Source organism: Saccopteryx leptura, chromosome 6 (genome assembly GCF_036850995.1).
Source record: "Saccopteryx leptura isolate mSacLep1 chromosome 6, mSacLep1_pri_phased_curated, whole genome shotgun sequence".
In the NCBI taxonomy this organism is placed as follows: domain Eukaryota; kingdom Metazoa; phylum Chordata; class Mammalia; order Chiroptera; family Emballonuridae; genus Saccopteryx; species Saccopteryx leptura.
The window spans coordinates 169083495-169104568 of record NC_089508.1 but is presented as its reverse complement, the minus strand read 5'-3'; the positions used below and the strand labels follow the sequence as shown (position 1 = coordinate 169104568).

The 21074-nt window shown below is 41.7% G+C and overlaps 1 protein-coding gene across 3 annotated transcripts in view; it reads right to left on the bottom strand.

The window, feature by feature from the left end:
• STK32A (serine/threonine kinase 32A) overlaps positions 1–16292 on the bottom strand; it is a 105220-nt gene extending 88928 nt beyond the window's left edge. The window contains exons 1-2 of one of the 3 annotated variants that reach the window (XM_066342557.1): positions 16271–16292; positions 11429–11566 (exon numbers count right to left, since the gene is read on the bottom strand). In XM_066342557.1, coding sequence (XP_066198654.1) covers positions 11429–11480 — 52 coding nt within the window. In that variant the 5' untranslated portion in view covers positions 11481–11566; positions 16271–16292. Of the gene's footprint in view, positions 1–11428; positions 11567–15226; positions 16057–16204; positions 16229–16270 lie in introns of those variants that run through there. The other 2 variants (XM_066342558.1, XM_066342556.1) reach the window with 2 other exon arrangements.
• Between the last annotated feature and the right edge of the window lie 4782 nt (positions 16293–21074).

Below are 21074 nucleotides of genomic sequence, written 5' to 3'. Positions count from 1 at the left end.
CAGACCCATGATATACACAGAAGATGGGATGGACCAGGGTGGCATCAGAAACAACCGACTCAGAACCCTTCCTAGGGGGCAGCAGTGTGTGAGCCCAGGCTCCAGCCTCTGGAACAGGATCCACTATCCCATCAGATCTCACTTCCAAATTCAAAGATAAAATGAGGAAGAATTTAGAGATAGTATCTGCAGATCGTTAAATCCACAATGTAGGGCCATTCTGAATTCACCACCCTGTGTCCCTGCATTGCTCCCACACAAATGAGGCCAGGCCTGGTTCCTGGTCACATGATATATTAGTCTCTTCCCTTTATATCAGTTAATTCCTACCGGCGTAGACTTGCTCTAATATCTGCCCTTTAAAACAAGAAAAATGCCTCTCTTAATATCAGATTCAGCTCTAGCTATTGACTCATTCCTCTGCTTCTCTTTAGATTAAACTTCTTGACAGTTGACTACACTTGCTGTGTCTCTGACCCCAGCTTCCAGACACTCCTACCTCCCCAAAGTCTGGCTCATGCCTCCACAACCCCCCTGAACGGCTCTGGTCAGTATCACCAACATCCTCCAGGCTGCCTAATCCCACAGATAGTTCTCACTTTATGCAACCACCCGGGAACATTCAACATAAAGGACCGTCCCCTCTTTCTTAAAACACTTTTCTCAAACTGCTGGACAAATGTTTTCCTTCCTCACTGGCTATTCCTCCTCCATTTCCTTAGATGAACTGCTTCTGCCTGTCTGACTTCTGAATAGTAGGGTGCTTCTCTTTTGTTTCCACCTTCTCTCTCAATGAAGACCCACCAATCCCCATGACTTTATATCTCGGCCATCTTTCCCACTCATCTCTGGCCACTCAGTCCTACCCTCCTACTTGACACTACCACTTAGATGTCTCACAGTCATTTAATGCATCCAAAGTAGGACTCCTGACTACACTTAAACATGTCCCCAACCCCTCAAGGCCCTCTCTTCTCCATCTCAGAAAATGTCACAGCCATCTACCTGACTACACAAGCAAAAATCTATGATTTGTTCTTGACTTTGTTCTTTTCCTCGTACCCCACAAACCATTTTATTTTATGTTAAAAATATATGTTGAATAAACGCTCAGCTTTCCATCTGCATTGCCACTCTGCCAGCCCAGGCACCATCATCTTTCCCGTTAATAGATGATTGTCCTAGTTAAAACAGGTCACCTCTGGGTTTTCCCCACATTTCTGCTACTTAAGTAAGTTATCTACGTAGCACTTACTTACTAAAAATTACAATTTATAGATCTCAATTTCATCAATCAGAAAATCCCATCCCCCTAAAAATAAATCTGGGACAGAAAAGAAAAACCAACATTGGATAGCTTTTTTTTTTTTTTTTGCCAAGTAAGGACATTAAAACCTATGATAATGGTAGTAATAACAGCTAACATTTATTGACTAGTTCCCATGTGCCAAGAGCTATGCTAAACACTTTTTATGGATAATCCCTTTCTATTCCCACAAAAAGGATGTGAGGCAGATACTGCTATGAGTCCCCTTGTTATAGATGAGAAAGCTGGGAATCAGAGTGGTGAGTCCCGTGTCTAAGTTCTCACTATGAAAAACAATTTGTTTCTCTAATCCTTGAATACTAAGCTCACAGAACAAGAAAGGATGTCCTTTTAGAATGAAACATTTTAATAGTTTTAACTTTATGAGAAGCTTATCACATCGTCTTCCTTTTTTGCGTTGCACCACAAACTAAGTGAAACATAGCCATCACTTGGCATTTGTCTACGGAGGGTGTCCGGGAACCACTGACTGAACCTCTCTGCCACCGCAGTACTAGTTAAGGTTGGAGGTCAGCTCTAGAGCATGTCACTAATGATCTTCTGGTGAAAAATTATTGAGCTGGCTCACTAGCCCTTTATTATCCTAAATGGTTGGCAGCAAATGGTTGCCCGTAATACATGTGGGTCTTGGCAGGTCTTTTAAGAAAATGTTTGGAAATTCTCCAAAGAACAGCCTCCGGAGCCAGTTGGTGCCATCAGTTCGCATAGTCAGCACTTCCCTTTTATGAAACCCAGTGCCCCAGGGAGGCTGGGATTTATTGACATCTACTACTGGTGCCAAGAGCAAGCAATGGGCACCAACAGCTTCCTTTCCTGCTGCCTGGACCCCACTTAATAAATTTGCCCAGAAGTCAGAAATACACTGGCTCTTTCTAAAACAAATTGAAAAGTAGAACAGTGGGGCAGGAAGGAGGGGGGACCCAATCATTGGAGGCCCTTCAGTTGAATCAATGCCCCTCATTGGAAATGAATTCTACCTAGTGATATTTCAAATGAATTACAAGTTGTACCTAGTTAACAAAACCCAGTCTGTGTGGCTATAAAATTATATATATATATTACAAGATATACCTGTATATCATTAGATTTATTGATCCAAATATTTCTAATGGATCATGATGATCAACCAAAAGAGGTTCAGTGAGGAGTAAATTTGTAGTATTGTGATAGTCGGGTATGGTGCTGGGTGGGTGTTGGAATTGTCAAGTTTGAGGGGAATGACTTCCTAGCATGTATAGATGTGTGGCCACTCTGCTGTACACCTGAAGCTGATGTAGAAGAGTGCTGAATATCAACTGAATTAAAAATACTTTTAAAGTTCAGGTTAGAAAAACATTTGAACACATATACGAACACAGATAGTGAATCTGTTAAGCATCTACTGAGAAGAGTCAGTCTCTTGCCCAGCCTCTCACTTATGGCTAGTGGGTGAAGGGTGGCTACTAAAAAGGCCCTGATTCACGTACAGAAATGTCTGCAGGATGCATTACACCAGGGGTCAGCATGCCACGGCCCGCAGGCCAAATCCAACCCACCATCTATTTTTACATGGCTCGTAAGCTAAGAAGAGTTTTTATACTTTTTAAATGCTTGGGGAAAAAAAGAAAGAAAAATATTTTGTGACAATGGAAAATGATATGAAATCCAAATTTCAGTGTCCATGAATAAAATGCGCTTGGCACGTGGCCACGTTCATCTATTTCCTCATTATCCATGACTGCGTTCATTCAGGAAGGACAGATCTAGTTGGGACAGAGACAGTGTGAACTGCAAAGCATAAACTATTTACTATCTGGGCCAGAAAAAGTGTGCCAACCCTGCTTTAAATCATTCTCAGAAATAACAACCAAAAATACAGGCTACTCAAGTATAAAACAAGGTTAATATTATTTATTCTATTGTAAAAATGCCTCCAGAAATGAAAGAAGAAATCATTCAGGAGGAAAAAAATGCAGGCTGTGCCACTCTATTGAATTTTCAAAATCTGCAACCATAAGTTGTACAGTCCTTTTACCATATAAACTGTGCTTAGTGTCCTATTTTGATAAGAATATTATTCCATCATTGGTTCTCTGTGTGTGTTCCGAAATGAAATTTCCTTTAGTGGTCACATAGCAATACATCATTGGAATCACTGTCTGTATATTTCATAAGACTTGAACTGGTGAAATGATGGCTAGCAGGGGTTATTGTAATTAAGTTTACCCTCAAAAGGCCATACAACAGAAGCTGGGTCCCCTGAAGGCCTTTACTCCCATTCTCATTGAAGTTAGTAGTAGGCTTAGAATATCAATCACATTGTCGGAAGTTACTGGCTTACAGATTTAGTATTTTTTTTTGTTTGTTTGTTTGTTTTGAGAGAGAGAGAGAGAGGTAGGGACGGACAGACAGGAATGGAGAGAGATGAGAAGCATCAATTCTTTGTTGTGGCACCTTAGTTGTTCATTGATTGCTTTCTCATATGTGCCTTCACTGGGGAGCCCCAGCCAAGCCAGTGACCCCTTGCTCAAGCCAGCGACTTTGAGCTCAAGCCAGAGACCTAGGGCTTCAAGCCAATGATCTTTGAGATCAAGCCAGTGACCATGGGGTCTTGTCTATGATCCCATGCTCAAGCTGGCGACCCTGTGCTTTACCTGGTGAGCCTATGCTCAAGCCAGATGAGCCCATGCTCAAGCCAGAGACCTCAGGGTTTCAAACCTGGGTCCTCAGTGTCCCAGGTCAATGCTCTATCCACTATGCCACCACCTGGTCAGGCCAGATTTAGTTTCTTAATCTAGGTAATTTTCCAAATTGAGATCCACAGACTATTATGTGCCACAGGTATTAAAAGGATTTCCATAAAAAAATGGTTTCATGTTGAAATAAATTTGAAAAATGTCAGACTACTGAGATTTTAATATTGTAGAACATTTCAAAGCCTTTAATATGCTAAGGAGTGTTATGAATCTCCAAAGGCAGGATGTAAATGCTTAATATGCTTGAATAGATTTTCTCAAACATGTACTCATAACTCACTGCTCAGGGAAAATGCAAGTCGGAAGCTTTAGCTAAGGCTTCCAGGTTGCTTTCTTAGCTGTCTAACTTGTTTGTTTCTCAGTCTTCTAATTCATTGGGATGGGGCAAATAATGTCCCCAAAAGTTCAAAGTGCTTGGGGCTATAAACTGTTGGATCTGAAGTTATTTATGACAAATGTTGCAACTAAATAATAGACTTCCAGATGACTTAACTTTTTAAGAAGCTAATTCTTGCTAGCGACTTTTTCTGTTCTCAATCATTTTAAAGCTAATTAGTAAATAATAGAAGACAATTACCCAAGGTTGAGAGGGGAAAGTCTGAAATCTGGCTACCCGAGTGGGTACCAGTATGCAATGCTTGACAGTAAAATAACAAAGGAGATTCTCAAAGTCCTTCACTGTTGGAATCAATTCAGTAACCTCCCATTTCTTTTGGATTGCACATCCGTGGCCAATTATTTTGGCCCAAGATTTTGAAGGACCCATTGCCCCTGTCACCAAAGATGGAGGAAAACTGGAAACAGTCACATATCCTGGGAGACGAGTGTTGCCAAATGCAAAGAGAACATTAAGTTTTCAGCAAGTCCCGAGAATAATGCAATAATTGAACTCTCTCTGCAAACTCTGGGCACAGATGAATACTCCGCAGCAGCTTTGGAACCTAAGGCCAACTTTTCCTAGTTACAGCGCTCCAGAAGAAAGTTGTCTTTTGGTTGAACTAAACCAATTCACCTCCATATTTGTTTGTATAAGCTTAAACACACAGGCAGCTTATCATGTCCACAAGACCCCCTTCTGTTGAGTAGATCCTGATTTATTAACACGTTGACTTTCTCCTTTTATTAAATAATTTTTTTCTAAATTAGCATGAAAATCGCAATCATTGGACTTTTAAATGTTGATTTTTTAAAAATAAAACAAGCCAAAAAAAAAAAAAAAAGAAAAAGAAAAAAGAAAAGGAGGAAGCTCAAACCCCACCGAACAAACAAAACCACTGCAATGACCGAGGAAAATAAAACAGATGCAAGAAAAAGGGTTATAAACATTAAAAACAAGTATCATTTGCTCTCCTTTTCTTTCAGAAAACTTAAAATGTCTTCTCGTATCGCATTTCTCAGAGTATCCACAGGGTAGTTGGGTGTGGAAGGCAATTGTCACTGTGTCTGTTGATCCAACGGGGTTACTTAAATAGGTAGCTTTGGGTTTAAATTAGAAAAAGTAAAGTTTATTGATTTTCCATCCAATGAGTTCTTGATGTTGCCTTAAATAAAAACACAGTCACCTCCAAGGGTATAAAAAGAAGTCAGATGAGACTGTGTTTTTGTGCAGTTGATAACTTAGCTTCTTTTTAGAGGGCTTTTATATAGGTTTTCTGCCATTCTGTTAATCCAGTTCCATTGACAGAACTGTGAATAGGTCATATTGACCATAGTATCTACAGAGTTCCATTTAATCAATTTTGTTTCTAGAAGTTGAATTAGTTCAAAGAGTGCATGCTAAGAGACTCTGATGCTAGTAACTAATACTATTATCAGCATTAAATTAATTTATGTGAGACACCTTGCTGAACGTTTTACTTGTGTTATTTTATTTAATCCTCACAATGGCCCCATGAGGTATACCCAATTATTACTTGCTTACATAAAGAAACTGAGTAGACTTATTATCTTATACAAAGAAGTCTGTCTTTGTGTTTTTTGTTTGTTTGTTTGTTTCCCAAATGTTTAGGCTTGGGGACTTTTTTCATGGTATTACAAGTCCCTTCAAAACACTTTATAATTAATCAGGTTGACTTTAGTGTTTTATGATGGTTGATCGAGCGATGCCCCCTTTGATTTTCACATTGCTAGTCTGTGATACAGCTGATATTTGAACCTGTGCATGTCTTTCCAATACCAGAGCCCATGCTTTTAGCCTAGCATGATGTACTAGGTGGTTTCCCATTACTAAAATACTAAACGTAATTAGGTGGAACACAGTCTGGTAGTTCCTCAAAAAAATTAAAGAATTATCATAGGATACAGAAATTCCACGTCTGAAATAATTGAGAACGAGGGCTCAAACAAGTATTTGTTCACTAATGTTCACAGCAACAATGTGCACAATAGTCAAAAGATGGAAACTATCAAATATCCATCAATAGATGAAAGAATAAACAAAATGTTGTATATGTGTGTGTGTGTATATATAATGAAATATTATTCAGCCTTGAAAGAGAATTAAATTCTGATACATGCTAAAACATGAACAAGCCTTGAAAACATTAGACTGAGTGAAATAAGCCAAACAAATACTGTGAGAAACCTAGAATAGTCAAATCCATAGAGACAGGAAGTAGAACAGTGATTCCTCGGGCCTGGAGTAAGGGAGGAAGAGGAAACGGGGAGTTATTATTTAACGGGGACCGAGTTTTAGTCTGGGAAGATGAAAAAGTTCTAGATGGTGTATGGTGGTGATGATTGACCCCAAATGTGAATATACTTAATGCCACTGAACTGCACACTTAAAAATAGGTACAATGGTATACTTTGTTACATATATATCTTACCACAATTTTTAAAAATGTAATTAGGGCTTAGGTTTGCACTAAAATATAAAAGCTAGAGCCACTGAACAAAACAATATTATAATTTGAGATCTACTTTGTGAAACTTAACATTAATCCAATAAGCAAACCTTATTGTGCCTGACAGGACTACTATACATCTTATACTTTGTTTTCATTAAGTCAAGATCAACATAAGTATGATAACAAAGAGAAAAATCCTTTCAATATCAGTATCAGCTGAAACAACACAAAAGACAAAGTGTCACGAAGGATTCTAGCAAGAGCACCTTAGCTCAAGGGACATCCAATGATTTTTTATCTTATTCCTTAATTACCTTCAAAATGAACCAAAACACTTTCCATTGGAAAGACATCTTGAAATATTACTTGGGAAAACTGGTTTGAATTTGCTTCAAACCAAGATTGGGACTAGTAAACACTTTGAATGAAATAGTAAATACTTTTTCATCACATACTGAGATTCTCTTTAGCAATATTTTTGCAATAATTGAATTGGTTCCTTTTGGTGCCCTAGATTATGGCCTAATTTGATTATTGATATTAAAATATGGAGATCTAAATGACACAAGCATTAATGTTAATTGCTAAGTCAGTGCTTTTTGTTTTTCTTTGCTGTTTTTGTTTCTTGGTCGGAAGCTTCATAGCAATCAAATACAATTTTTCCTTGTGCTCAATCCAGAGCTATCAAAGGAGCCAAATCAACTTGAGAGGATGTACTGATTTGAAAAAATGACAGTTTTATAACGTACAAACTCGTACTCATCAGGACATTATGCTATCAGCAGCTCTTTGTTCCCAATTTTGTCATTGTTTGGACTTTGGATTTGCTGTCTTCCTGTGCTTGACATATCCTCCTGTCATTGCATGGGTGGCTTCTTCTCATCTTTCAGGTTCCAACTCAAATGTCACCTTCTCAGCAAGGTCAACCCTGACCGTACCCTATCTAACACTGTCTCCACAGTCACCCTTCATAAGGTCCCTCAGTTATTTCCTTGGTGACACTTTGACATTACCTGAAGTCACCTGGATTTGTTTGCTGGTCTATTGTTTGCCTTCCACCATGAGAATATGAGCTCCCCAAGGGCAGGACAGGGCTATCTGGTATTCTATTCTATTCTATTCCTCCTGTCTAGCAGAGTGACAGCTCATAGCAGGTGCATTTGTCCTTCTGTTTCTGCTTTGCATCTGTGTATACCAATGGACTCGGAGCTCTACTCCCGGGAAAGCACAGGCATACTGCTTTGCTCAGCTCTCCTCTTTATGTTACTACAGTGGGATCATCTCATTGCGCTGGGGGGTTGGATGACAAAAATAGTGGCAACCTAGAGAGTGTTAAGAAAGAACTGCTTGCCCTTAAACCTAACTCTACCCTAGCCTAGTTTTCCCAGAATTCCTTGAAGGTACCTATGATGTGATACCTTATTTCCCATTGGGCACATTTGGCTCTGTAACTTTCTTGGGCACCCCATGAGAGAAGAACAGTTGGCTAAATTGAGGATTTAGACCAGGGGTCCCCAAACTTTTTTCACAGGGGGCCAGTTCACTGTGCCTCAGACCGTTGGAGGGCCGGACTACAAAAAAAACTATGAACAAATCCCTATGCACACTGCACATATCTTATTTTAAAGTAAAAAGACAAAACTGAAATAAGCACAATATTTAAAATAAAGAACAAGTAAATTTAAATCAACAAACTGACCAGTATTTCAATGGGAACTATGCTCCTCTCACTGACCACCAATGAAAGAGGTGCCCCTTCCAGAAGTGCGGCGGGGGCCGGATAAATGGCCTCAAGGGACCGCATGCGGCCTGCGGGCTGTAGTTTGGGGACCCCTGATTTAGACATTTCTGTGCTTTCTCTTTCTTTTTTTTTATTATTATGTGAAAGGCAGAGAGGCAGAGAGACAGACTCTTGCATGTGCCCCGACCAGGATTCACCTGGAAAGCCCCCTACTGGGTGAGGGTCTGCCCATCTGGGGCCACTGCTCCATTGCTTGGCAACCAAGCTATTTTTAGTGCCTGGAGGCAAGTCCAAGGTGCCATCCTCAACACCCAGGGCCAACTTGCTCGAACCATTTGAGCCATGGCTGAGGAAGAGAAAGAGAGAGAGAAGTAAGAGGGAGAGGGGGTAGAGAAGTGGATGGCCATTTCCCCTGTGTGCCCTGACTTGAAATCAAACCTAGAACTTCTATATGCTGGGCCAAAGCTCTACCACTGAGCCAACCAGGCAGGGCCATGTGTTTTCTCTTTTTAATGCTATCCTAATACCTTAAAAATGACACATATGCTTAACTGTTTATAAGCATGAAGCTGGCCTCTTTTCCCTACTCTGTTCTCTGAAGAGCAGCCCCATTTACAACATGAGCTCTGAATCCATTGAGAGCAGAGTGAACTAAATCAATGAAAGCCAGCCCTACCTGTCTTCCCATTTTAGAGATGAAAGAATCAAGTAGCATCACTGATCAGACCCTTGCCTTTACCACTTGATAAAACAAAGCAAGGCAATAGAAATAAGAGTGGAAAAAAGTTTTCTTAAGACCATTTCCTAACTACATAATCACAGGATTCCTATGCAATATTTTGTGTAGGGAGTAGAAGTGTGCCTCTAAATTAATAGTGAATAACTGGGAGAAAGGTATACTGATCAGTCAGATATTTTGTTTTTAAAAGGGTCACCCCAAAGTCTCAAACACTAAGATTGTAGCAGGCATCTAGTTGGTCCCGCAACCATGGCAAACAGCTAGTTCTTTTTTTGGTAACAAAACAGAACTCTCTTATTTTTAGAAGGTTCATGACCATAGACGACAAACTTTAATTTCTCCATGTCCCTTGTATGTATGTGTGGGTGTGTAAATGAAAGTGACATCCAGATCATGTGCCTAAAAGGAGTGGGCACAACCTCACCTCCCCCACCTCCCCCCCACTGGCTGGAATTTGGAACTGGTGGTCAGCCACCCTGAGGCACGGGGGGGGGGGGGGGGGGGGCACTCTGGGGATGGAGAGAGAAGGGAAGAAGCCAGCTTGTCAGAGCCAGAGTTCTTAATCTCCCTGTTACTTATGCCTAGATTGTTACATGAGAAAGAAAAGCAGGCCCATCTTGTCTAAACCACTGGTATTTTTACGCTTCATTCCAGCGATCAAATGTACATTCCAACATGTTCAACTTTTCTTGATGATTCTGATGTTGCTTCATCATTTTTGCAAAGTGGCTCTAGGATTCAGAATCATAAACTTTTTTATTTAAGAAAAGACTTTCAAGGTTAGCCTATCCTTCCTTTTATTGATGAAGACATTGAAAATTGATTAAATCTACTTCTCGAGCCACACAGTAGCTGGTAATAGCCCTGGTGTTCAGATCTCCTGAATTATAGTTAATTGTTCTTTTCTTTTTTCATATTTTTTTCTGAAGTGAGAAGCAGGAAGGCAGAGAGACAGACTCCCGCATGCGCCCAACCAGGATCCACCCAACATGCCCACCAGGGGGCAGTGCCCGGCCCATCAGGGCTGTTGCTCTGTTGCAACCGGAGCCATTCTAGCTCCTGAGGTGGAGGCCATGGAGCCATTCTCAGCACCTGGGCCAACTTTGTTCCAATGGAGCATTGGCTGCAGGAGAGGAAGAGAGATAGAGAGAAAGAAGAGGGGAAGGGTAAAGAAGCAGATGGGTGTTTCTCTGTGTACCCTGGGCAGGAATCAAACCCGGAACCTCCACATGCCAGGCTGATGCTCTACCACTGAGCTAGCTGGCCAGGGCTTTTGTTCTTTTCATTTTAGATATTAGCAGAACTTCCTGGAAGTGACTCTGGGGCACCCTCTGGGAGGCCTGGACAACTTACTAGCTGGGATCTGGAGCCTTCTTTTTCCCACACAGCGTGTAAACAGCTCCCCACCTGCATATACTGATGAGGCTGTATGAGAACTTCCTCTATGAGAAGAAAGAGTGGCCAGGGGAGGTCCATGTCTGGTTCTGACATGCCTCAATATGGGCTGACAGGAGAATATGGATCCATGCTTTTGCTTCTTTTCTTGCTAAGCCTGGCCTTGGAAGTTTCCCACTGATTCTTTTTTCTATGACCTATTATTATGGAATTTGTCTAGGACCCTGGATCATGCCAGTTGTAGGCTCAGACAGTGCCTACCTCATGACTTCATTCTATAATACTATGAGTATCTGTTATCATTCTTGTGCAATTAGATAATATGAGAAATTTTCTATAACAACTAGTATTCAATGGGGGTAACTTCAACTGCCAAAGGAACAGCACAGAAAACAAACTAATCATTTAATTTCTAGGTCCTCTCATGACCAACAAAGAGCTCCCTTTGGGAAAAGGGCATTGGTAGTCATGACTGAAATAGCCGCCCAAAGTCCCATGGAAAGTGGCAGGTAAAATCCAACTATTAGCATACAAGGTTCTCGGGCTTACCCTTACAGTATATGACAATTTATTTTACTAAGCACTTATATTTGAATTCCGCAACATTCTATATTTTATGCACAACTATCACGCATTTCTTACCATCCTCATTTTCATCAAAAACTGGGGGTTTGCTTGAAGTATTGGCTCCCATGGTTGTGTGCCCAGACCTGGATCCTCCAGTTACATAATCCTGGCAGAGACATTCATCTTCACTCAAAAGAGGTCTAGAGGCCTGAGCTAGATATCAGGAGAGAAAAAGAAATGAGAGCCTTTTAAAACCTTACAAATGGCGCACTTGATGAGCTGAGCACAGACTATAATGGAAACGTTCACTAGAGCCATGGTGGTGGAATATTTTGTACTTGAAAGTGATCATTTCCACAATAACAGAGAACATCAAGCACTTGGGGGAATCCACCGCGTGTCCTCATCAGTGGTACACCTAGGCTTACAAAGAGGGAGAGAAGCAAAATAGTTTCTAAATATGAAGACACATTTAGAATGAGATCGGCAATAGTTGAACAACTATAAAATAAACATAATATTTAGTTGTGACTCTCCATATTTTTGAGAAAAGTCAATTTTAAACATTTTTTTTCTTTGGATGTGTGACCAACAACTTTAATTTTTTTCTATAAAGATGTACTCCCTATCTCTTTTCTCCCACCCTGGAAGGTACTGCAATGTAAAAAGAACAAGGTCTGAGTTTGGGCTTTACCATCCCAGCAAGTTGCTAAATTTTGCTAAACATGTTTCTTTTTCTCCTTCCCCTGAACTTGATCATGGTCCTTACTGCAGAGGCAGATTAAATGTTATTTAATTAGATAATCTGTAAAGTATTTTCACTGTGTAAGGGCTCAATACTTGTTTTCTCCTCAGAAGCTCAAATTAAATAATGAATGTGAGAGCTAAAAAGCCCTGGGAAAAAAATACCTTCATGGATTTTTTTTAAAACCTAATTGTAAAGAATTTTTCTTTCCCCAACACTGGTAAGGAGACAGAGCATCCAGACTTCTGGTTCTGGAACGGACACTGATAATGGCTTTGGGCCAGTGGCTTCACGGCTCCCCTGTAAAATGGGGGAAAGAACAGATCCTTCCCCGGGAACCACAGCTCAGATGCCTACAAGAGCCAGACAGAAATGCAAATGAGCGAACCAGACCAGGAGAAGACATTAGTGCCTGATGGGGACATTGGTGACCTGGAGAATCCAGGTGCTGTTTAAAATAGGTCTCTGCTCTCCCACCTAAGACATTGCTGAAAACATGGACCCAGAAGCCAGATCTTCAGATCTACCAAAAATGAGTCAAAATTGAGATTTTATACAAAATCTTCAAAAATATGGCTCACAGGATATAGTTAATTAGACAATGTATGGAAGGCTACTTGTGAAATGTTCAGCATATAACATGCAAAGAATAAATGTCAGCTACCGCTCTTTTTAATAGCAGTACTTCCTTATCATGCATTCTTTTTTAATTTGACACCCGCTGACTGATTTCTTCTGGGACTTTTTTCACATGAAGGAAATACAGATTAGAGGCATCACTGAAGAAAGTGTCCCAAGGGAACCTGGCCTAAGGATGTTATTGAAAAAGAACTTGAGAAGTCCTAACAAGCCTGGAGAAAAGCTTACTTTCCATTAGGCAAATGTAAGTACAGCCTTCATTTGGAAGGAAGACTCGTTAAGAAAACGTTGCTTTTCCTACTAAAAGCCAACTGCTGGCAAAGGGCCTTATGAACTTTAGGAAGAATCATTAAAATAAAGAGCAAAGCAAGAGTCAGCAATTAGGAAGCAACCAATTAAATGGTATGGGAGAGGGGCAGGGCGGGGCAGGTGCGAACAGGTAGCTGGAAGAAGTCCCGGGGGATTACTGAGATCAGGGGAATAGAAAGAGCTCTACTGTCTCTCCAGACTCAAAAAACAAAGGGCTTTTAATTCCCGTGGAAAAGAGGGTAGGAAGAAGCAAGTTAGATAGATGCCTTAGTGTTTCACTGTGGGCCAGGAAGGGGCGATTAAGGTGCCCTGTGTGTTCCATTCTTGCATTTAGAGTCCAGAATAAGTGGGGACGAGTTCAAGGCTGAACCACAGACAGCATTAGAGAGGACTGGTCCTAAAGAGAACGTTGATTTTAAGGAACTGCAATTGTTAGCGGACAAACGGTGGGCGGCAGCGGGGTAGGGGCGACTACATTCCCTTTCTTTTATACAGAAAGCCTCAGTCCACAGTTTTCACACCACACCTCAATCCTGTCATTCTTATATATTTTCTTCACACCTCAGGCTTCTCTCAAGTAGCCTGTCTTCCTGCCACCAAGCGTTGACCTTGCAAGTTGTGAAGTCAGAGAAAGAGGAGTATAACCGCAATTTACCACATTTCAGGATTTCATTCTGATGCGCAGACAGTTTTGCTCACCAAAGTTCCAGTGATTTTTTTTTTTTTTTTAGCAGGAAGAAACAACGTGAATGGAGGAAAAGGTGGACAGAACCATTAGGTGGCAGCTTCTCCATTGCACCTAATGCACCTAATGCAGCTAAGAACAGTCTTTCTCTCCTTCTCCCCATGTGTATAACCAAACTAGACAACTTCCCACATATCCGGAAAGAAAGCAACCTTTCTCTGCTAGGAAAATGGAGACACATTTTCCCCCCATTCTGCTGAATGGGACCGAGCATAGATATCAGACCCTCAGCTACCAAACCTAACACCCTCCTGACCTCCTGGTACTCGGTATGCAGTGTCACGTAAGTATTATTTCAAGATGTCAAGAGGATAGTCGCCACCCATGGAAGGAACCTCCTAAACACAGACAATATAAGAGAAGGATATGTCTTTTAAGAACAGAAAATTTTCAGATTCTACCCTGAGCCAGGCAATTGTCAGATTATTAAGAGCAGACTCCTTCTCTCATGCCAACATTTAACCTTTGGCAGAGCCTTTTGAGGACTGTCGAAGGTAAGCTTTTTTCAATAGCTAAGGCTCCTTAGGTAGAGAAGTGTCATCTTTGAAATTGAGAAATCTAAGTTGTGGTGCAAGAAAGTTGCAACTTGTGACAAAACTGTTTACCTTTCATTGCAGCAGCAGGTATAGAGGCATAAGATATTTCATTTGCATTTGAAAAATAGAACTTTTTAAACTGAGAAATATTTAGAACCATAGGGAAGAAAGAAAATATAAAAAAAACAAGTCAACACTACTCTATTACATTGTTTGTATCTCATCATCTTTGCTTCATCCAAAATTATAGGTGAATATTAATTACCTCCACCTTAACCCTCACTCCCTTTTCATATGTCCCAGACAGCCACAATCATGAATCTGGGACACATTTTACAGTCCACTTTCGACGATTTTACAACGTGGCGTGCTTTAAAGCAAGTCACCTAAATGACATCCTAGAGTAGATATATTGTACATCCTGTGATCGATCATTCACCCTTATACCTCTGCTGCCTGAGCATGTCGGTCTCTATTTCTGATTTCTGCCTGTTACGTGCCGCCTAGCAGACCATTGTGTGAATGCCCCCTGTTTTATTTATCTGTGTTCAAATCCTTCAGCTTTGGGGGGGAAATCCATGTGGAGATGAAGCCAGTCATCAAAGGCAGTTTTTGTTGGATTAAAAGCTGAGAAAGAGAAACAAGCAGAAATACCTCCAGCTCTAATCTCCACCCAGCAACTATTTGCTGAAGTCTGTGTGTCTGGACCTGAGTCAGTGGGAGGCTGGGGGACCAGATGGGGGACAGAAAAGCTTAGGAAGCTATTGATCTCAGCCCTATCTGGTTGCGTTGGGTTTTCCCGACTGCCCGCCTTTGTCTTATTTCTCTGTCCTTTCAACTTCCTAGCTTCCCAACCACCGTTTCTTAAAAAGAAAAAGAAAATCGAGGCCACCACTCACCTAGATCGTGGTTATCCCTTCACGCCTTCCAGGAAGCTTTGGTGCTTGCCACCGGGGAGCAGGGGCTAACAAGGGCACTCCCAGCAACGTGGAGAGAGCCGGCAAAGGCACCTACCTGCCCGGACGCGGGGCGGGGCCGGGCAGCCGCGGCGGCACCTGCAGCTGCAGGCCGAGGGGTCCGAGCGCGCGCCGCCCGAGCGCGCAGCTCCCGCCGGAGGGGCGGCCCCGGGGCTGGCCCAGGGGCAGGCGGCTGGGGATCAGGATGGGGAGGGAAGAAGGGGAACCGCTAGGCAGCGCGCGTCTGGGGTCCGAGCCGTCCCCAGGAACCGCGAGCAGTCTGCCGCCGGGGGTCCGAGCGGGAGGGAACACGTGCTGCGCGCACGGGCTCGGGCTGGGGGCGGAGATCCTGCGGCGCTGTCCCGAGCCGCCGGGACACAGCGCGCCCCAACTTCCAGGACTGAGACCCAGTTCTCCTGAAGTGACTCCCTCCTTTCCCTCCAAGAGGTCCAGGCGGCGCAGCCGAGTTTGGCGGATACGGGATGGGGAGTGAGCGGTGGGGGTGGGAGGGTGACGACCACAGGTATCAGCCTGAAGATCCGAGATGGAGAAAGGCAAGATTTTCTTTCAGCCTCCCTCGGGGTATTACGGGAGACCCAGGAGAGGGCTGAGAATTGTGTAGGTCCCATAACAATTAGGATCTAGCAGACTTCCTCGGTTTACTTCTGGAGAAACTGCAGCGCAGAGACGGAAACTAGTGGCCCGGTATAATGGAATTAATAGAGCCTCTTGTGGACCCGGCCCCCTGCCTCCCAGTGCCCCTTCCCCGTGCGCCTTCGTCACCGGCTCTCTGCTGTGGGCCAGGCGTCAGGAGACGGGCGCAGAGCTGAGGGCAGCCTCCCGGGGAGTGTCTGCTCTCCCCCGTGGCCGCGCCCTGTCCTGCCCCTTTGTAACAACCCACACATTGGAATACCTTCCTACCATTTTCCTTCGGTCCCGAGCCACACACACTTAAGCCACTGGAGCACTCGCACGTAGGTTACTTACTGAAAGGGCCCGGTTGTGTGACTGTGGGCGGCGGAGGGGTTGAAGTGGGGACAGCTTCTCCTCAGCTCCAGCATTTCCCTGCCACGTGGAAATGCCAGCTCGGGGTTGCCAAATACTCAGATTTTTAAAAAAGAAGCTGAAAATGGAACGTCTGCGTGAAATCTCCCATTATTTTTAAACATTGGCAAGTTTTAAAAAGTTTTAAACTATGTCGGATGAGATGCATCTGTGGCTGAAATGTCTTTTTCCAGCTCCCATTTTTTGATCTGTCTAGAGCTCAAGTTCCACCCAGTGCAGGGACCAGATTGGTTTTGTTTACCCTTTACCCAGCTCCTCGAATGGTGTCTGATGCATCTCTAAATATCTGCAGAAATTGTTGAAGATATCAGGGGTCACCTTATGGTCAAGAGCCCCATAATTTATTCATCAACTATTTCACAGTAATTCTGTTATATTATGACCTAATCCTTTCTCTTATCTCAGCTACGGGCAATATTCAACCCCAGTACTTTACAATTGGAATAACCTAGACCTTCAATGAACCCGCTCTCTCATTTTGCATTTGGGGTCCTGGGGAAGGCATTTGCCCAAAGCCACAGAGCGAGTTAATAGCAGACTCAGTAGAAAGTTACCTTGTTTTCAACTCCTGTTTAAGAGACATTCAGGTGGTATAAATGAACACTTAATATAGGATTTGGGTCAAGTCCAAAAGCGGACAGCCAAGTTCAGGAAGAAGAAAAGAATTTTTAAGGGGTTTATTTTGGGGAGAGGGTATTTTTGTTAAGGCAAAAATCAGGCACCTGGCTAAAAATCCATTGTTTTTGTGTAACATCTGGTAGTTTACAAAACACTTGGTTCCCTTCATGGCCTTGGGGATGTTCTGCAGATTTGTGATAAAATAGATTTATCCCTGGGAAAACTGAAATGGCAAGAAAATGAGCCAAGACTAGAGTGGAACCGTCTGGAACGCTGTGTATTTTAGTGTCCTGGTTAGCATGATTGTCTTTGGAGTCAGGCGGTCTTTGGTGCAAATGCCGGCTTCACCATTTAATACCTCTGAGATGTTGGGCAAGTTACTTAAAGGCCCTGAGACTCAGTTTTCTAACTTCAATAAAGGGCATAATGATCATTCCTAGCAGCTATTATTGATGGAGGATTAAATGAAATTGTGTATATAACAGTACACTTAACCTGGTGCTAGGCAGCATAGAATAAACACTCAGAAACTGTCAATGTTATTAAAGTTGTGATTAATTAGCAGGTTACCAGGCTCTCTGCTCCAGTGATTCTTAGGTCTGTTCTGTAGATATTTCTTCTGTTCATACAATCACTTTTGCTTAAACTAAAACTATTAATCAGTCCTAACGTCTTTAGTCATATAAAGGCTTGGCATCCCATAAGTTTTATGGAGACATAGTGATTCTTATTACTGTATCATATGCAGTCTATCAAAGGCAGACATGTTTCAAAGAGCATATTGTGTTATATTTTATTTATTCAGTTGCTTATACTCTCTTGCCAGTATTCTTATCTTCAACATGGCTTTTGAGGAGACCCTCACAAAGACGTTATTTAGGAGACGAACCAGGTTAGATCCCTATGACAATCTCTGGTGCCCTCCAGTGGAAAGGAGAATAAAGTGAAAAGTAAACCACTGAAAAAAGTGTCCAGATAGATATCCAGAAATTTTTTAAATTAAAAATAAAATTTTAAAAATCGTCTTACAGCATAAACACGAATGCCACAGCGAGCCAACCACAACCATTCGTGGCTTGATGTTGTGCACTGGGTTCCACTATGTTTAGAATAAATGGACACTCTACTCCAAGCGGACAAGGCCTTATACCGTCTATTCCCTGCCAATTTGTCCAACTTCATCCACAGTCAGCGTTCTTTGCTCACTCCACTCCAGTACACTGGCTTTCTGCTCTTTGCAGGTCATGCTGGCCCTGTCTCCACCCCAGGACATTTGAATGGCTTTTCACCACACACTTATCATTTCTCCCATCTTACCATTTATTGTAAATGTAATTAATTTGCCTATGCCACTTCTTTGCTGTTTCCTACCATTGAATGCAGGCCTCACAAGGACAGAAATAGCACCTCTGTATAGCCAGACATAGACAGTGTTTAATTAGATACATAAATATTTGCCATTTCCAGCATCCTTTTCATTTCTTAATTCAGGAGGAACATACAAAGAAGATAACATATCATACCTCAAAATGGTAACCATTCAGTGACATAAGTGAAATTTTGTTGGCTGTGTTTAGAAGGATCACAGATCAATAAATGATCATTGGACATTAGGATTTTGGGGTTTGGGTGAAAGCAGTAATTACAGACTGAATGGGACAATGGCCAAGTGGGAGCCCCTGGAGAACTCTGGCTGAATCTGTTAGTTCTGTCTGAAGGAGCCAGAAGCCTTAGTAATATTTGATTAGTGTCTTGAGGGATGAAGAAGGGTCACTAGACAGAGAGGAGGGCATTCCAGATCTGGAGACTGGTGGAAAACAAAAGCATAACATTTAAGGACAAATAGAAAAGTTTAGTGTGACTAGTGCAGTGGTCGGCGAACTGCAGATCACGAGCCACATGCGGCTCTTTGGCCCCTTCAGTGTGGCTCTTCCACAAAATACCATGTGCAGGCGCTACCTTGATAAGAAATGTACCTACCTATATAGTTTAAGTTTAAAAAATTTGGCTCTCAAAAGAAATTTCAATTGTTGTACTGTTGATATTTGGCTCTGCTGACTAATGAGTTTGCCAACCACTGGACTAGTATATAAGGAGTATAGTGTGTGTGAAAGAGAGGGTGCAGGGAAAGTTGTAGAACCAACTATATAGTGGAAAACAGCTTGAAGTTTACACGTAACAGCAAGAGGAAGCTCTCAAATGTGTAAAGCAGAAAAATGGACCTCATTAAAGTTGAGGTTTAGTTAGTTAGATCCCTCCGCCCTCTCCGCACAAGACAAAGCTTATTTTCTCTTGATCTGATATAAAATTAATCTAGGTTTCTTAAAAAAAAAAAAAAGAGTTCTTTCTTGTAAAATAAGAACAGTCTCCTTAGTTATAAAATAAGTAATCAGATCCAAGCACAGTGTTTCATATTTAGGAAGTTTACAAATATTAGTTGGATTCAAGTTTGTGTTCAGTTTTACCTAGTTTGGCCATTCCTACCAATATGATCCCTTTTAGAAACTGCATGCCATAACCTCCTGAAGTTTTCTTTGAGGTACTGTCTTTGCAAAGACCCTGAAATTATTTTAAAATTTTTATTGAATGATTGCTGTTCAGAGTTTCTAAACCCATAATGTTGTTTGAAAGCCAGAAGATGTAAACAATGTCAGCTCCTCATATTATTTGACCAAAGAATTGGTGAATGACAGCTCAAAACATACCACTTCATTTCTTAAACATTTTCTGCATAGTATCAGGACAGAAATCACGTACTCAGATCTTGACTGTTCTGTCATTCATTCGTTTCCACCTCACTCTTATGAGAGATCGAATAGAGAAAGGAGTGATCTTATTCACCCATAAACAATTTAACTTGACTCCTGAGGTCACCGGTTCCCTCCCCAGCCCTTTGCTCTTAAAACACACACGCGTGCACACCTGCACACACACATACACGCGCAGTCCTATGTTAGCAGATCCAGGGACATGTAGGGGGAGGAGGCAGTAGACTTGATACTTACCTAGATAGCTCAGCAAACTAATAAGCTTATCTACCATTTCCCTTCTCCTTCCTTTCTCTTAGTTTTTAAAAAATTTTTTAAAATAGGTGTTTCTTTGTACATGCTGACCTTACATGTGACCCAGGAATGAAGGGAATGACATGGCTTTGTACTCTGACAATGGAAAAGCACATCTGATAAAATTGTATTTTTTATTGCCTAGGGAGATATTTTCAAATATGTATGTATATTTCATGTTTAGGGTGAATATCAAGTTACATTGACTTAATGTATATGTTTTGTTTACTTTTGTTTTTTGTCCTGGAGGCTTGTTCCTAAACTTGTCATGTTCTTAGATAGTGTTTTTTTTTTCCTTTCTTTCTAAAAACATCGCCCTGTTTAGCACCACATTGTTTCTCACTCTAGCCTTTTCATGCTGTAATTAGAAATATTGTCTCCCAGGCTTGTTGCAAATTTTTGGAGGATGTGTTATTGAAAAATTTAGAAAAGGCCAATATGAAACACACCAGGGTAGCAGTGAAACCAGGAAATTGTGAGCTAGTTTAAGGTGTCCGTGAAATTAGGGAGATGCTGGTCTTTGCTTGTCTCAGAGCAGATCCCCGTTTAATGCACGTCCCAGCCAGGGTGCCGTGGTCCTCAGAGGCACCTGGCCTGGTTTCCTAAAATTCTGTTTAATCCATCACTTTGTACCTTCCACTTTCATTTTAACAGATTACAATACTAACCAATAAGAGAACAACAACAAAAAAAGAGCAACGGGGCATTTTGTTATTTTGTGTCTCAAAGTAGGCCAGATCTTCCGAATACTAGTTAAATTGGTGATGCGTTACTTCTGAATCAAAATTTCTTTCTGCAGACCCTGTTGTGTGATGGCTGTTGAGGGCATTTCAGATACACTGTATTTTAGGACGTCCATCCTTTGCTGAGTGCTTTTTAATAATTTGGCTTCCATAGAAAATGGCTCAAGACCAAGAAGATGGTGTTGAAGACCCAGCATTTTGAAAGGAGCCTTTTAAAAGAACCCAATGTAGCACCTTGAAGCTGAATTACTAAAGCAATTTGCGTGTTTTTGTCATAGTCAAAGAGGCATTTTTTCAAAAAGT